The 16,163-nt window shown below is 41.6% G+C and overlaps 1 protein-coding gene across 5 annotated transcripts in view; it reads right to left on the bottom strand.

The window, feature by feature from the left end:
• Window positions 1–16,163, bottom strand: part of palld (palladin, cytoskeletal associated protein) — a 62,254-nt gene that overhangs the window by 42,800 nt on the left and 3,291 nt on the right. For all 5 annotated transcript variants that reach the window (XM_079245090.1, XM_079245094.1, XM_079245092.1 and 2 more), the window contains exon 3: window positions 798–973. In XM_079245090.1, the coding sequence (XP_079101216.1) occupies window positions 798–973 (176 nt within the window). The remainder of the gene's footprint in view (window positions 1–797; window positions 974–16,163) is intronic.

Here is a 16,163-nt window from a genome sequence, read left to right as displayed (position 1 = left end):
CTTTTAAATCTGCTCTTAAGAGCCACCTTTTTTCACTGGCTTTTAACATTGCTTGAGTTGCTGACTTCTTTTTAATGTTTCTTTTTTTCTTTTTATATATTGTGTGTTAAAGTGACAAATATTTTTATTGTTTTTATTTTATTTTACTTCCATTATATTCTGTATGTTGTTGAGCTTGGGATTGTGTACAATGCTTTGGTCAACTGTGTTGTTTTAAAGCGCTCCATAAATAAAGTTGGAATTGGAACTTCTGGGCAGAGACTTCTTAGTTTAGACAACATCCTCTTGGTTCATGCTAGTAGCAGCAACACTGCTGTTCCAGCAGGTTTTAGCCTAGAGGTGGGCGACTCTCATCCTCGAGGGCCGCAGTCCTGCATGTGTCCGCAGTTTCCCTGCTGCAACAAACCTGACACACTTCAGACTTAACTAGCAGACCGGTGCAGAGCCTGACATCAAACTCTGTACATGTCTGCTGGTTAACCAGTGATTTAAGTAAGGTGTGTTGCTGCAGGGAAACTCTGAACATTTGCAGGACTGGAGTTGCCCGCCCCCGTTAGACTGTAATAGTCTGATCTGAGAGTGAGCATTTGGATCATTTAGTATCCTGCCAATCAGGATCAGAGTCACAAACCAAATCTTATGCATTAGTTAAAGTAAAAGATGGATTGTTGTCATTTATTCTGCCTCAGAGTTTGAAGAAACCCCAAATTTCCATAAAATTCACGCGAATAAACTTCCTCCTGTCGATGCTACAAATATCCACAGCTCTTATTAAAATGCTGCTTTGAATTTCTGACCTTCAATGTAAACTTCAGCTGAGGTGTTGTCTGCTCCGAGGCTGTTGGAAGCTACGCAGGTGTAACGTCCCGTGTCGTCCTCGAAGGCCTCGGCGATCACCAGTGTGTGCAGGTCGCCTTCCCTCCAGATTTGTATGTCGGGGGAGTTTTGCAGCTCGCGACCTTCACAGAACCACCTGCCATAGGAGGTATACTTCACTTTAACATGTTGACACAACAAAGAAGGTGTTACTGAGATAAACACATCATAAATGCATGTTTCTTATAATAAAATCTTGTGTAACAAGGAAAAACTGTCACTTTCCTTTAAAAAGAATCCATGAATTCAAATACCAAGCTGCTAAATATGATGTCAGCCTGCCAATTCACTTCAAATGAATAACTACTCATTTAAACACACACACACACACACACACACACACACACACACACACACACACACACCCTCTAGGCATGTCTGAGTTTCCTTATCTGCCAAACATCAATCACCCTGCGGCACTGACAAGATGTGTTACGGGAAGCAGAAACACCCTTTCCCCTCTTTCCAATCAGAGGGCTGTGTGTCTGGGCAGGCGCCTGTACCACCTCCCTGGGGTGCGCTTACACACTGATCTGGGACTCGACACAGGGATGAGAGAGTCTACAGCTCAGCCAAGCTTCATCTGTCTCATCTTTCTTCACAGGGTTATGATTAAAGCAGACCCACCAGGACCATGCAACCACATCAAGAACAAGATCAGACACGAGGGGTCAGATCTCCCCCATCCTCCTCCTGCCACCACACAAGCCTTCAAAAGGTCCTGATTTACAGGAGTTATGCATTAATATCTTATTAATCCCCAAAGAAAACATTAATTACACACTACATGCATGTTAACAATAGAAAAGATAAGTCCTGCTCATCTCTGCACTGACAGAAGAAGAGGAGGGAATTCCCAAAAAGCTGGAAGAACAGCTGTTCTGCGTGTGCTGAGCCCTGACCTGAGGACATTCCTGATATCTTGGAGAGCTGCGTAAAAATTCCCAACACCCCGCTGCATGGCCATTACCTGACTTTTTTATTTTTTTATTTTAACACATTATGTTGTGTCAGTCAAGCAGCAGACAGACTCCTCTTCCAGAAAGCAATCGGTCAGCCTAAATATCCAGACAGCACTTCATACTGGAGGATTTACACCTGACAGCGTGGGCGTGGGAGTGGAAAGCGAGACAGAGAAAGTGAGCGAATGGATTGCAGGTACAGGAGCAGGAGGTGAATGAGCGTGAGTCAGGCTGGGTTAGACACAGGAAAAAACGACGAGCCCGCTTATTACTGGGACGGATCACACTGAGCTATATGTGATAGGTGGAGTGGTGCAGACTTTGTCATTCTGCTTCTGCTTTCTGCACTGCTGATAGCTGAAAGCAAAGCTTGTCTGGTATCATTCGGCCAGACATAGTGTGATCAGAAACAGATCAGCACGGGACAGTGATGAGTAGTGTCTCACAGCACAAGCAGGAGAACAGCATGGAAGCAACAAAGACCCAGAAAGAATCTTTTTGTCTGAGCTGCAAACACACAAACCAGACAGAGGAGAGGCTGAGACACACAGGATCATGTGCAGCATGACATTATGAAGTGACACAACATAAATTCTGGGATTCAAAATGTAGAGCAGCCACTTTTAAAAGTAATAAGTCTATTTCTTTTAGTCTACCAGCACATCTGGGTGGTTTTTAAATCTGTTTTTTTCTGAATTACAAGCAGGTGGTGAAATGTGAAAACAACTTGCTTGGGCAGACTGCCACGTCTGCTGGAGATGTTATCAAAAACTTTCTTTTAAGCCACTCATCGTCGTCATCAAAAGTAGTTCACAACAGACTTTGAAAAGCTCTAATAAAGGATTTTCTTTTTTTTTTAAGAGAATTACAGACATACAGAGGAGAGCTTGATGTGCCTCATGGCAACATTACACGAAAGATTTTAGGAGTTTTTTGTGTTAAAGGATGTTAAAGGCTGTTGAACGTGCTGCTGAAAGTAGGATTTAACTATGCAACAAACAGACCAGTATACAGCAGAGGGAAGTGTTTTCTATATTCTGGCCTGGATTTATACTGAAACTAACCAGACAGAGCAACACGTGTGAGCAAAAGATCATTTATTAGTAATCTTACAAGTAAAACTGCAAAAACTCAGCCTTAAAAAACAAGAAAAAAATATTTAAAAAATTAGGTAAATTTTGCTCAAAATAAGATAAATTATCTGCCAACAGAACAAGAAAATTTGGCTTGTCAAGACTTCCCAAAACAAGTAAAAATACTCTTAAAACAAGAGGAATTCTCTGGTATAAAAACTAAGAATTACCTTTAAAATAATAAGCATATGTGTACTCAATTTAAGATTTTTAATCTTACTTAGATTTCAGTTTTTGCAGTGTATATGGTATTTGTCTATTATTAAATGTGTCAGTATGTTTAAGGTTATGGCACAAGCATCTAAAACACAGGCCATGTGATCATTAGAGATAAATGGAAATCTTTTGTGGCTCATGATCACACCAAACACAAAGCAAGACACACGACTCATCAGCTCCTGTGAGGGCTGACTGAGCATAAATTACAGAGCACAAACTATCCCAACAAGCACAACAATAAAAAAAAAACGAATTAATCACCTTTAATGATCTACCATTAAGCATAATTACCGCGTAAACTCATTTAGAGACAGACGGTAATGTTTATTTAATCCCCTTCTCTGTTTCTGTGGAATGTGCTGAACATGATAATAGACCCAAACAGCATGGTGTCCTTTCTCCAATAAGGGAATCGAGACTTTGTTGAGTCAGATTCGTTGCAGAATCAAGGCAGAAAGAGGAACTGAACCATCAATGGACTCATTTTTGAGGGCAAGCTGGGTGTGTTAGCGCAGCACTCACTCAGCGTTGTGAGAAAAGGGACTAGAGGTAGAAATTTCTTGGCAGGGAGTTGCTTTACCACCCATTTCCTTCTAACACAATACCATTATAAAACACAACTATTCAAAATATGCATACAAAGTAGCTGTAAGTTAATATGCTTCATCAGTGACGCCTCACCTCCACATTCATCCACCACCCAGCCAAGAAGGTGAATAAACATCCCACCATCACCATCAAACAGCCTTTCAGCAGCTCTCTGAACAATAATAGCATGTTAGAAAGCAATTATGCTCTGCTCAGTTAAGACAATTGAGGCCAGATGAAGCCTCAGATAGTAATGTGTGCTCTCCGTGCTAACCTAGTCCAGAAAAGGAGAGCGTTCCACAGGGACAGGCCAAACCGAAGCCTGTTGCCCTGGCCTCCACAGTGCGTGTGTAGGGCTGCACTCTCCTCATCTGACCCTGTTGTTATTTGCTGCTGTTGATGGAAAATTTTATGAAGCAAAGCTCCGTTTCACCACAAACCCAAATGAGTGGAGGCCAGAAAGGAGAGGGAAGAGGGGGAGGGGGGGTGGAGGAAGGCGGTTTAAATTACAATAATGACCGTGACATGATGTGGGAGTGACCAGCTTTCAAGCAATCCACCCACAAGACATTCAACAATCAATATGAGGTATGAGGCATGCGTAGACGTCTCCCTGAAACATGTTTGTCTTTCTCTTTCCTTCCAAGTTGGCTCTCAGTGTTGAGTTTCAAGCCTGCGGACCACAAAATTCAGCCGAGGTTCAACTGGACAACGAGAGCGGCAACGAGGCTGTCTTTATCCCTAATTACAAACTACAATAGAAGTCGACTGAAACCGCTCAAACCCTATAACAAGCAATGTTGGCTTTATTATCTCCTAATTTATGCTAACGCAAGCCTGGAAGCATATCGGGTTTCCTCTTTCCCACGAATGCCGAAACCAGGAATGAATGCAGCAGATATCTATATATTTCCCACATATGTCAAATAGTTAACATGCTCTAAATGCTTGAAAACTGTCCTCTATAGCAGGGATCCCCAACCCTGGTCCTCAAGGCCCCACTGTCCTGCAGACTCTCATTGTTCCCCTGCTGCAACACATCTGACTCAAATGAATGAGTCAATAGCAGACTGTTTAAGACTTTTTCAGATCGATTCAACTCGAGGGAAACATCAAAAGTCTTCAGGACAGTGGACCTAAAGGACCAAAGTTGTGGGATCCCTGATGAAGAGTAAAAGAAAACACTGAGTTCAGTTTAAATTTTCTGCTAAATGTATGAAGTACATGTCCAAACAGATGCCTCAATTAAAGATGACAAACGCAGGATTCTGCTTGGATGAGGAAGCACAGGGTCTGTGATGATGGAGCTTGGTCAAAGGGGGGCACAGGATGATGGGTCAGAGTTGAGAAGAATGACCTGGACAACAGACAGCTGCAGCTGACTGTCGAAGCGCTGACTGGAAGCCACTAAAGGAATTTTAGCCAAGTCCATCAATGGGCATTGTCCACTGACACACTGAGAGAAAGCAGACCTCGGTGTCACGGTGCCAAATGGTTTACAATGAGTCATCATGAGCAATAATGTAAAACATGAAAAACATACTGAGGTGAGAAGGAATACATGAGTACTTTCATGTTGTAAGTGTGTGAATGAATTCTTTTAAATGGGTCGTTTGCATAAATGTATATCAGAAAAAGACAGAAAATATGTGCAGAGCTGAGAAACAAATGTATTTACATCAGTAAGAGACGAAAAACAGGTTTACACTTACTATATACACAACTTATTAGCAGGAAAATCAGTAATATGTTAATTTATTCAAAGACAATTACAGAAACTTTACATTTTTCCTCCAATAAAATAAGAAAAAAGTGTTTCAGAAGGCCTACACCAAATGAATCACATAAACGTGATTTCCCAGCATCGCACACCAAAATGGTCACTTATGACTTACCTGAGCTGCGGTGTGTCTTACTTTCCAGTTAGATAAAGTCCCTGACAATTGCCTTGATCTGAGGTTGCACATGAAGTGTCTCCCCCTGGCAGTGTGACACACACTGAGCCACCGACAACTCACACCAGGACAGCCACTCTGAGCCACACGGTCATACAGACATATACACAATTCTCAGACTGAGCAGAGGGCTGGGAGGGAGGGAACAACCCAGAGCTGCCAAATTCCACACAAGACAGAAGTGTAGAAAAAAAAAAACACATTTAAGACTCATTTAAAAGACAAAAAGTGTTTCACAGCCGTCTGCGCTGAACTCATTCATATAATTCCAGTGGTTGGTGGAAATGTCTGCATGTTTTCTTCTTCCTCACAGCGAGGATAAATCTCACTCATACAAGTCACTTCAACTCAAAACCTAAAGCTTGAAAAGCAGGTAAACTTCCTCTCTAACATGACACATTTAGGGTTTAGATATGAATTTGATGCATCTGTCTCCATCAGAATAAAACAAATCTAGCTTTTTCTGTCCTGGCTACAGTCTGCTGACCATCAAAAGCACCACAGAGAGGCCTGGGTTCAAGCCAGTCAACCCTGTCGCCATGGAAACCTGGATCAGCGCACTGATCTGTAACAGCAGGAAGAGGGATATTACATTAATAAAAGATGACAGTTCCCCAGAACATACAACTGTGAGACCAAAAGACACAAAACATTAAGTATACAGGTCCAAATTTGATAAATCCTACATGCCAGAAGTAAGTAGGCCACTTGAAAAGTTTTGTTTAGCCCAACCAAAAATAGCTTGCATAAGTCAGGATCTAAATAGACCATTTTGTGTTGGTAGCACCTGGCAAGAACGAGACAGATGGCTGTGGCTGCTGTGAGAAGTGTGTGTATGTCGCATGCATGAACAGAAAGTAAGGCTATAATGGCTATAAAATTCATAGAAGTCAGGCGCATAAATCATTAATTGTGGTTTGTTTAGAGCCACATGGTTGATGGCTGATGCACAGTCTGCAGCAGAATGAAAGGGTGTGGTGTGTTTTACTCTCTGCGGGGGCTCCTCACCATTCAAGCTTTACCACAGGCAGAACTGGGGATATTTTGGTCGTTGTTGGTGGCGTGCCTGACAGCCTTCCTCTGGGACATGGCAGGTGGGGTTATATTTTTACTGCTCATTACTGAGGAGGTCTGCTCTCTGTGTCTCAGGATATTCAATTGCATAAAGATAAATGATCACATCTAACAGCTTCCGATCCTGATTGCAGACGCTGGCATGTTGCCATGGAAACGAACAGGAAAAGTTCCTTTTTCTGACTGTAAAAGCTGAACTAATAAGAGAAGAGGTTTTTGTAGTTCCTGCATGTTCCCTTTAATTCCCAAATAACTGACAGTGGAGTATTTTCACCCACTTGTTTTGTTTTTCTGATCTCTGCCAGAAAAGATGGCGCTCGTAGAAACTTTCAGAAACCCTGTAAGTCCACAAAATAACATTATAGGAATGCTCTGCACTAACATTCAACGCACATAAACACAAACTTTGTTTAGACTTTAAGTCCTGACTAAATGTTTTCAGTCCCTTACAAGTTCTACACAATTATTTTAAATTTATCCATCTGAAAGTTTTTACTGGAAGAAATGTTGTTAAATACACTTCCAAACTGGACCAGTACTTTATACGTACTGGCCACTTCATAAGCTCAAACCAGGATAATAGACAGAGGCAGTTACTGTGGAATAGGCAACAAATAAGCGCTGGTTCCAACCAAGGTATGCAAACATCATCTCTGAACACCCAACACGTCCAACCTTGAAGCAGATGGTCTACAGCAGCAGAAGACCACACCGGGTGCCCATCATGTCAGCTAAGAACAGGAAACTGAGGCTACAGATTTGGGTGTAACAGTGGATTGATGGAAACAACAAGTAACTAGAAAAGCACTCAGAGAGAGCAAACCAACGCCAAGGGCCACAGTTCTCCCCATATTGTAATTATTTATTCTCTTCCTATGATGTAAATTACAAAGGCCCCCTATTTTTTCATATTCTGGATCATAGCATCCGGAATTATTCCTATACCTGGATCAGTCTGATGTATTTTACAGCCTGTTGGAAGCTTGTCCTGTATTTTTTTCCCTAAGTGCTTTGACCATTTTCATTGGAGTTACGTGCACAAATGTAGAAAATTGCCACATCTCACAAAGAAGAATCCTTTTTAAAACTCCTGGATCTAAACGGTGATCCAGATCACCACCAAAATTATATCAGTTCTTCTTTTTCACATTTCCAACAAGTCCTGAACATTTTATGAAAATCCGTCCATAACTTTTTGAGTTATCTTGAACACGAACAGATAAACGCCAGTAAAAACATAACCTCCTTGGGGGAGGTAAACATGGACCCATCTTGCCTTGTATCACCAGTTCAGGCCAATGGTGTGGGGATTGAAATTTTTTTGGCCCACTTTGGTCCCCTTAGTACCAACATGACATGGTTTAACCAGCACAGCCTACCTGAGTCCTGCTGCTGACCATGTCCATCCCTTTCTGAGCAAAGTGTAGCATCTTCTGATGGAAACTTCCAGCAGGATGATGCACCATGTCACAAAGCTCACATCATCTCCACCATGATGATGAGTTAACAGTACTCCAGTGAACTCTACATTCACCAGATCTATATCCAATACAGCACCATATCATTAATCTATATAGGGAAGTTCACTCATTTGGTGAGTTTGCAGCCATCCGTTAGAGCAGCAGCATCAGATGTGGTGAGCATGTTTCCATGTTTCCAGAAAAATGCATTATTGTCTGAGTTAAGCCAAACTTTCAGTGGTCTATAAACTTGATATCCACAGTACAAACACACACAGAGACGAATCAGCTTCTCAGTCCCACTACAAATAACCAAACATGCATGTTGATCAGAATCCAACTAATACACAGCATCTCTCTGTTTGAAAAGGTCCTGTAAGGGTCAGTTGACGTGACCAAAAGTGTGGGCGTGTTGTCATGGCAACTTCTGTTTTTGCTCCAAAGAGACGAAATGATACTAACAGAAACAGAGGCTGCGTCCTCCAATGATGTCACACTGCGTGGACAATATGTCCTCTGAGCTGTCAAATAAATCCAGCTTGAAAACCAACAAAAGGAACGTCCAGAAGAGCCTAAAATGAAACATATCAGCTATGTAAAATGAATAAGTACACATATTTACAGAGCTGCATGAAGCCTCCACCAACAAGAAAAAAAGATGCAGGCCAACAGATTCATTTTGTTGAGGTTATATGTGTTTGTGTCTTTTTATACCTACAGGAGTTCTTCTTTTGAATCCTAAATGTCAGCAGCTTTTTTATCAGTTCAGATTCCTGGATAACCACAACCATCGATGAGTAATGCCAGCTGAAGAGAAACCACACAGCAGCCTGCGTCAGGCTGGTTGTAAGTATGTAGCATGGCTTTCTGGGAATAACAGTTAGATTTAGTTCATGCAAAGAGCTCAATCTCACCTGTGGTCACATTCACGGTTATACCCTGACACATCTTAAACATTTGGCCCACCCATTTGAAATGCACCACCAAATACCCCCAAATATTTGTATGTTCTCAGTTCTTGTTTACATCCTAAACCAGACTGAGACTTTCAGACTGGAGCTACAGTTGTATACCTCACAAACTGGAAGCATTACTCAGAGCTGAACAGACAGTGATCCTGCTGCTGAAATCTGAAAAAAACAAGAGAAAGTACAGTAGGTTTCTCACCAAAAGAACAAAACGCAGCTACTTGAGGAGATAAACGGCATTTGTTGCAACAAGCTGACATTGCTGCTGTCAGGGTTTGAACTCTGTGACCTCCCCTCTTTCCTCTGAATCTATGGTTGTGGATCTGAGTGCTGATCAGACACACATGACCTCGACATCTTTCTCTCTTCTCTTTCTACAAAACCCAAACCTAAAGACCCCCCCCTAACTGAAACTGCTGCTGCTCCCCACGGTGTCGTGAGCCTCAGCGCTAAACGGCAGGGATATTTTACACAAGTCATGGACAAAAGAGAAATGGAGAGGCACGACTTGCCTCCATGCAAGGCAGTTTAACATTCACACAGCTGTTATGCTGTCACATGTACATGGGAAGGAAGGCTTGAGCTTGTTTTTATGAGTCCCATTTGACATCCCGTCTGATCGTTAAAACAAGTATCCTTCTGCAGACTTGGATTTTTTTTTTTTATCTAACTGTTTTAAGGAACAACTGGTATTTATATACAGGCAGTAACAGTCGAGACACAAAAACTAAAGTCCACTGCTTCAACATTGTCAGATACATAGATGAGTCCAGCTCAACTTCAAACACAGCTCTTTGGCAGCAACACAGGAATCCGACATCCAGGAAAAACAACAGCCTGAAATATCTCATCAAAAGGCAGATTACTGTAAGCTCAATGTAATGGCCAGGCCTTATCAAGCATGATGAAAAGAAGAAAGTCATTTAACAGGTGAACAGAAGAATGCAAGCCAGTGCTTACTGTTCACAGTCCAGCTGCGGTGCAGACTCCACAGACCCAGTGACTCTACAAGCGTTCAAAAACAGGTGAGATATTCACAGACAGTGTTTTACTAATATATCTTTTTATATAGTTGTTTATGTGCAGAATTACTTAACCCTTTTGATGCATGAATTAATAAAACACAATGCAATATTTTTTAAATACAGAATTTTACCTCTATCGACATTTGCAATGATACTTTTTTTGTTTATTGGTGATATTTAGAATTTATCATGATTTATAATTTATTTTAATATATTCTATGAAATATTTATTAAATAATATATTATCATAATTATATTATGTAATTCTTCTATAAAATATAGCTGTATCATTTTCTACATGTTCAAATATGTCATATATTTATTTAGTTTCCAGTGAGTGGAAACGCATTGGATGACAAACTAACATCCAATGAACTGGTTTAGTTACAAAAATACCATCTTCATTAATGAATATTCAAGAAAAAAGCTTGTAAATAGGTGTCCAGTATGTGGCCAATATGCATGAAAGGGTTAATGTGGGAAGGCTTGCTAGGCCAAGTCTAGATAATGAACTTTCCCAGGTCAAAATTTTTCAGTCTGGGTCTGATTGCCTTTAATTAGTCCCATTTTCTGTCATATTTTGTGTGTAGTTTGTGTTTGGTTTGGGCTTGTCATGTTTCTCACATCCCATTATGGCTGATTGTCAGAGAGCAGTCACGTGTCACTGGCCATGGCAGCCTTGATGAATTTAACAGCAAGAGTGTGTGAGAAGCTTCAGAGAAGAGTTCAAATTTATGGATGGAGGCTCCGCTACCCATCCTCCAGTTGAACTTGTCTCTGATTACCATCTTCTGCCGTGCATGACTGCTGCCTTTGTCCACAACAGACTTGCTTCATATTAAAACTGGTATTCCACCACTTCAACTATCACTGATCCACTTACATAACTACCCTCGAATCTCATTTCCCTCGTCTCATTTCTTACCTAACCCCTCCTCAGCTTATTCCGTTGTTCTGTAGTGGCCTGTCTTGGCTGCCCATTTATAATAGATTCTTACAAATGACTTATTGCATTTGCTCCCCCAAATATCAATCTCTTACTCTAAAAAATATAATGTAATATAATTTCATTTTCACATTTAAAAGCAAGAAACATTAAAACATACCACAGTAATGTGGACCTACGATGACCGTGTGCATGAGGGAAACAAGTATGTGTAACAGGATAAGAGGATTATATGAGTTTTGGGACTACATGTCATAAGCAGTTAGGGTCAGAACCCAGAGACCAGGGCTGCAAGTTGAGCAGAAAATGTCTCACTTCGTTGGGTGAAACTTCACACTCTGTCTCCAGGCCAGGAGAAAACTATTGCTACTGCTGAAGCTCAGACTGGGCAGCTCTATTCATCACAATGACCATTTAACATATGGGTGAAAAATACCACTGACATGCATCCATCTGAGTACTTTACAGCTGATATCTTAATGACATGTACACATGCGTCATGTGCAGTGCTTGCAAAGGTGTGTGTACAGTCTACTCGGTGGCAATACAGATTACATGAAAGCTGCTTTTTCCATTTATGGCTGCCTTATGAAGCTCTCTGGCAGCATGAAGTGAACAAGCTCAAATGTACTCGCACCTTAGACACATGTTGTGAACGCAGTTCAGTTGTCAGCATGGTGAGAACTAAGTAATACGTCAAACTGACTATCTCACATCAAGTCGCAAAATCTCCGATCAGCATAACTTTAGCCCCACCTACGTGCAGTTTTCATTTGTAAGGAATGTTAGGTTTCAACAATATTTAAGTGTCTGTGAGTTAAAGCTAATGTGCAGCCTCACAGTCACTCCAAGCGCTCTCACTATTTGGAGCTTAAAAAAAGAAATGACATCATGTTTGCAACATTTTTAAGGAAGGCAGGTATAAAAATACCTTTGCTTTGCCCTTCCCACCTCTCCTGCAGAGATCAAATGAGTCCACAGGGGAGGCTTTAAAATTATGGCCTCCAGAAACAGGCAAAAGACTCAGCATTACAGTCTGGATATGTCATGAGTTAACTGTGGGTCACCTGGCATGACCTCATATGAAGTCTGTTTCATAAAATGCATAAAGAAAGACAACTGGTTAACCTGCAATAGCTTGTAAACCCTTTACACCATGATTTGCAAAACAGAAAACATTCTAATGTACATTAGATAAAGAAATTTATCATATTGTGTCATGTCCTTTGACAATGGAAAACACTGGCTTTCAACTGACGACACTGATTAACCCGTAAAGTCATGGCTTAGCGTTGATTCGCCTTTTTCCACAAACAGTAAATGAGCATTATGAATAGGTTAATTAGCTTCGCCCACATCTACTTTTATGCCAACTTCTGTCCTTTGGATTTCTAATATTGGGTAACTACAGTTTGAACAAAAGAGCTACTCCACGAGGATGAAAGAAAATTTTAATAGATAACACACAAGTGGAAGTATCATGATGGTATGCCAGCCAGCAAAGTGCTAAAACAAGTATGCTTCCAGGCTATGATCAGATTTAGCTTTGTCCCTAGCCACCGGTTTACAGCAGAGCGCAGCTCAGACCTCATTTGCCCGCTATCTTAACTAGCTTGTTAATTAACACGTGTTTGCGTAGCTTGTGGGTGTCAGCTCATTTTACCGCTAGCAAAAAACACTGAGTGTCTTTGCTAGCTTAGAGTTAACTTTGTTAGCTTAGGGATGCCGCAGTTCTCAAACTGTGACAAGAGGTGTCTGCAAACTTTCAGTTTAGCTCAGCTAGCCTCCAAGAGCCTTCAAGATAACCAGCTGTCAGAGGCGCTGCATTTTCAGCAGTAGAGGTGGCAATTCCTGGTCCAGAAAGTAAAAGTCCTGTCCAGCAGCTGTTCTGACCAGTCACCAAACAAGCTGAATTTAATGAGCAGAGTCTATTTACCAGGTAAACAAGCCTGTTGGTGAAAACACCTGTTCTAAATGTACAGGTAGATTAAAAAACATGGCAGGACTTTTACTTTCTGTACCAGGAATTGCCACCTCTGTTCAGCAGTGGACGTGGTGTTCACATCTCCAAGCACCTGACTTAGACTCTGCCGAGTCTGTCTACAAAAGTCTTGTCCAAAACAGCAAAGCAGTGTTCGCATTATCTGAGACAGCGGAGGAGAGTTTCAGGTTGCCTGATTCTATGAACTTTCCACTGGGATGCCGTGGAAAGTGTAGTGACACAGAACACTACCTCCTGGCTTGATAACTGGTACGTCCAGGATATTAATGGACAACCGAAAGTGATCCAAGCTTTGATTACTGCACCAGATTGACTCTTTTCTCTCTGCAGGACATCTGTACCAGGAGATGCAGGACCAAGGCAACCAGGACGTCAAAAGATCTGTCTCATAGAAAGATCACTATATTGGTTGTAGAAACTCTGACAACCTCAGCTAAATGTTAATGCCTTCACATGTTTTGTGACCTGCCAAGTTTGATATAGATCAGATCATCATTCTGTAATAATACACAGAAAGCAGACAGAGAAAGACAAAGATGTCTTGATTAATTTCAGAGATTAAGCTGTGAAAATTCACTCAGCAAAATAAACACCTGGAGATGTTTGTGTAGATTTCCTTTCACGGGGTGTTCCTGGCGTCTGTTGATCCGTGTCAGCTCAAACAGGGAAGTATGCTTAACTCCGACAGGGATCGTGATGTATATTTGATTCCAAATTCCTCAATCTATGGAATGCCCTAATGTCTAGTTGAGATGGGACTTTTACGCCCATGTCTGCAGAATTTTTTGTGGCCTCATCTTCCGATTGCTCTCACTGTGGTTTAGTGTTTTCTGACTGAAACCAAAAAGTCAAGGCGGCTCTCGGCTAAAACTGCCCTTTTCATCAACCAACAACAAGTTAAGTTTTGAAAGGCTTTATTTGCACAGGAGGCAGTTAGCGTAATGACATGGAAGAGCATCAAACAAATGCAAGAAATGGCACGCCACAGTTGGAAATTTTCTCTCTCTATTTGCAGAACTCTGAAGTAGTCAGGCATCTACAGCGTCCTGTACAGCGAGACCTCACACAAACAATTATGTTTAGAAATGCTCGTTTTAGAAGCACAAACAGACAGAAAGGGCCTTGCACTGCCTAAACAAATTCCTTATTGCCATATTGACTAAAATTCCACACCTTGAGGAAGTTAAACTGAGCCAAAATGACTTCAGAGTGAAAAAAAAATACACAGGTTCCCATCAAGCTCTTACTGGCATGCATCATAGTACGAGAAATGCATCACTATAAACGAAGCATTGCATTCAGCATTGTGTGTGATGGGAATGAGGGTTTTTGCTGAAGAATACCAGGCGCTCAGCACCATAAGACTCTGGCTGAGACAAATTGAGGTTGACCACGGAAGACCGCGCCTAGCACCCAACCACCAGGAATGCCTCCTTCACTGACTGTGCAAAAATCTGGCATCAGCTCAGCTGCAGCTCATTAAAGTCTGAAGAAGTGAGGAGGTGCATCACCTGCTGGCTCTGGCAACGGCATCAAAGGCGTTATCCATGGGAAATTAACTTAAAACCGAGGGATGGACATCTGAATTTAGGATACACCGCCTAAAAGCAGGGTTATTTTTAGGATGCTCAATTAAAAAGTGTTGGAACATATCATATGTTCTTTTTGCTGTTTAGTTTGTTTTGTCTTGGACATTTATGAGACACTGCAGCAGGAAAGCTTTAGCGGAGCATCTTTGGCTTTAAAAGTCACATGGATATCTTTTACACTCACAAGCTGCTTCCAGAAAGCGCATAAACAATCTGCTGCCATCTAGTGTCTTCAGGAAGTCGACAACCAGGTGAAGTGACGGGGTATCAGGGTGTGAAAGCTCAAAACAGAAAAGTTCATCAACAAATCCTTCTTCAGCGATCTGCACACACTTCCAGATCCTTCCATGTCTTTAACCACAAAACAGCATAAACTCTCTGGGATGCTTGTGAAGAAACTGTGGAGCAAATCTATAAATCTCCCCTTCACATCTGTCTATTCATTCTCACTGTTATATAATACAATGTGTTGCTGTGAAGCTCAGACTCTCCTGTTTCCCGGTGGATAAACATGCTACACGCTACCTTCATATTCCCCAAGAAGGTGTGGGGAGATGTGGAGCTGTGACTGAAAACGCCTTGTCATTGAATTGCCTGCATTCCTGTGCCTGGCTCCTGCTGGCCTGAAGACTATTTATACAGCCTCAGAAGAGGCCCCTCACAACCTAGTGGGGAGACACACATCCTGAGCTCCTGGTTTTTTACTTTCTAAATATACAAAGATCCCCCCAAAATAAAAAAAATATATAGATGAAAAAATAACAATTGCCTGCTCAAAACTTCTTAAAATTGAATTCATTATTATAAGTTGCAACATTACAACAGTATAACTTCTCAGGCTAAATAAAGTGAATAAGCTGGGATACAAATGGGTTAAAAGGAATCACTGAGGTTAAGCTGGAAGAGCTGATCATCAGGAGGAGACATGAGCAAAGCACGGTGACTGAGCCGAGAGGTTGACACATCCAGAAACAAGAGAGGAGTGTATTTTTAGTTTGCAGATGAACTGGTACAAATAACAAGAGGTAGAAGGTGGCAGGGAGTGCTGTTCTTTTGGAGTAAATAACCATTCATCCAGGCGTGAATTAGCCAGCCTCCTTGTTTCAACCGGCTCGGGTACCAGCTGACAAATGTGCTTACACAGAGTGGAAGTTCCCCCAACTGGAAACCAGGTGCCTCGCTTGTCAACACAGGGCCAACTCTCACCTTCCCACCTCCTTCTCCTTATCTGTTACAGCCCAGCCAGCGAGGCTGAATCCTGACACTTGTTCTGTTCAACATCACTGGCACTGAGATGTGAAGATCAGGTCAGTGCACTCCTGAATTATTCAACACCTATGAGATCAAATTATTCAGGGGAAAGTGA

Source organism: Telmatherina bonti (genome assembly GCF_933228915.1).
Source record: "Telmatherina bonti genome assembly, chromosome: 8".
Taxonomy (NCBI): domain Eukaryota; kingdom Metazoa; phylum Chordata; class Actinopteri; order Atheriniformes; family Telmatherinidae; genus Telmatherina; species Telmatherina bonti.
The sequence above is the reverse complement of the archived record's forward strand: the minus strand, read 5'-3'. Positions and strand labels throughout refer to the sequence as shown.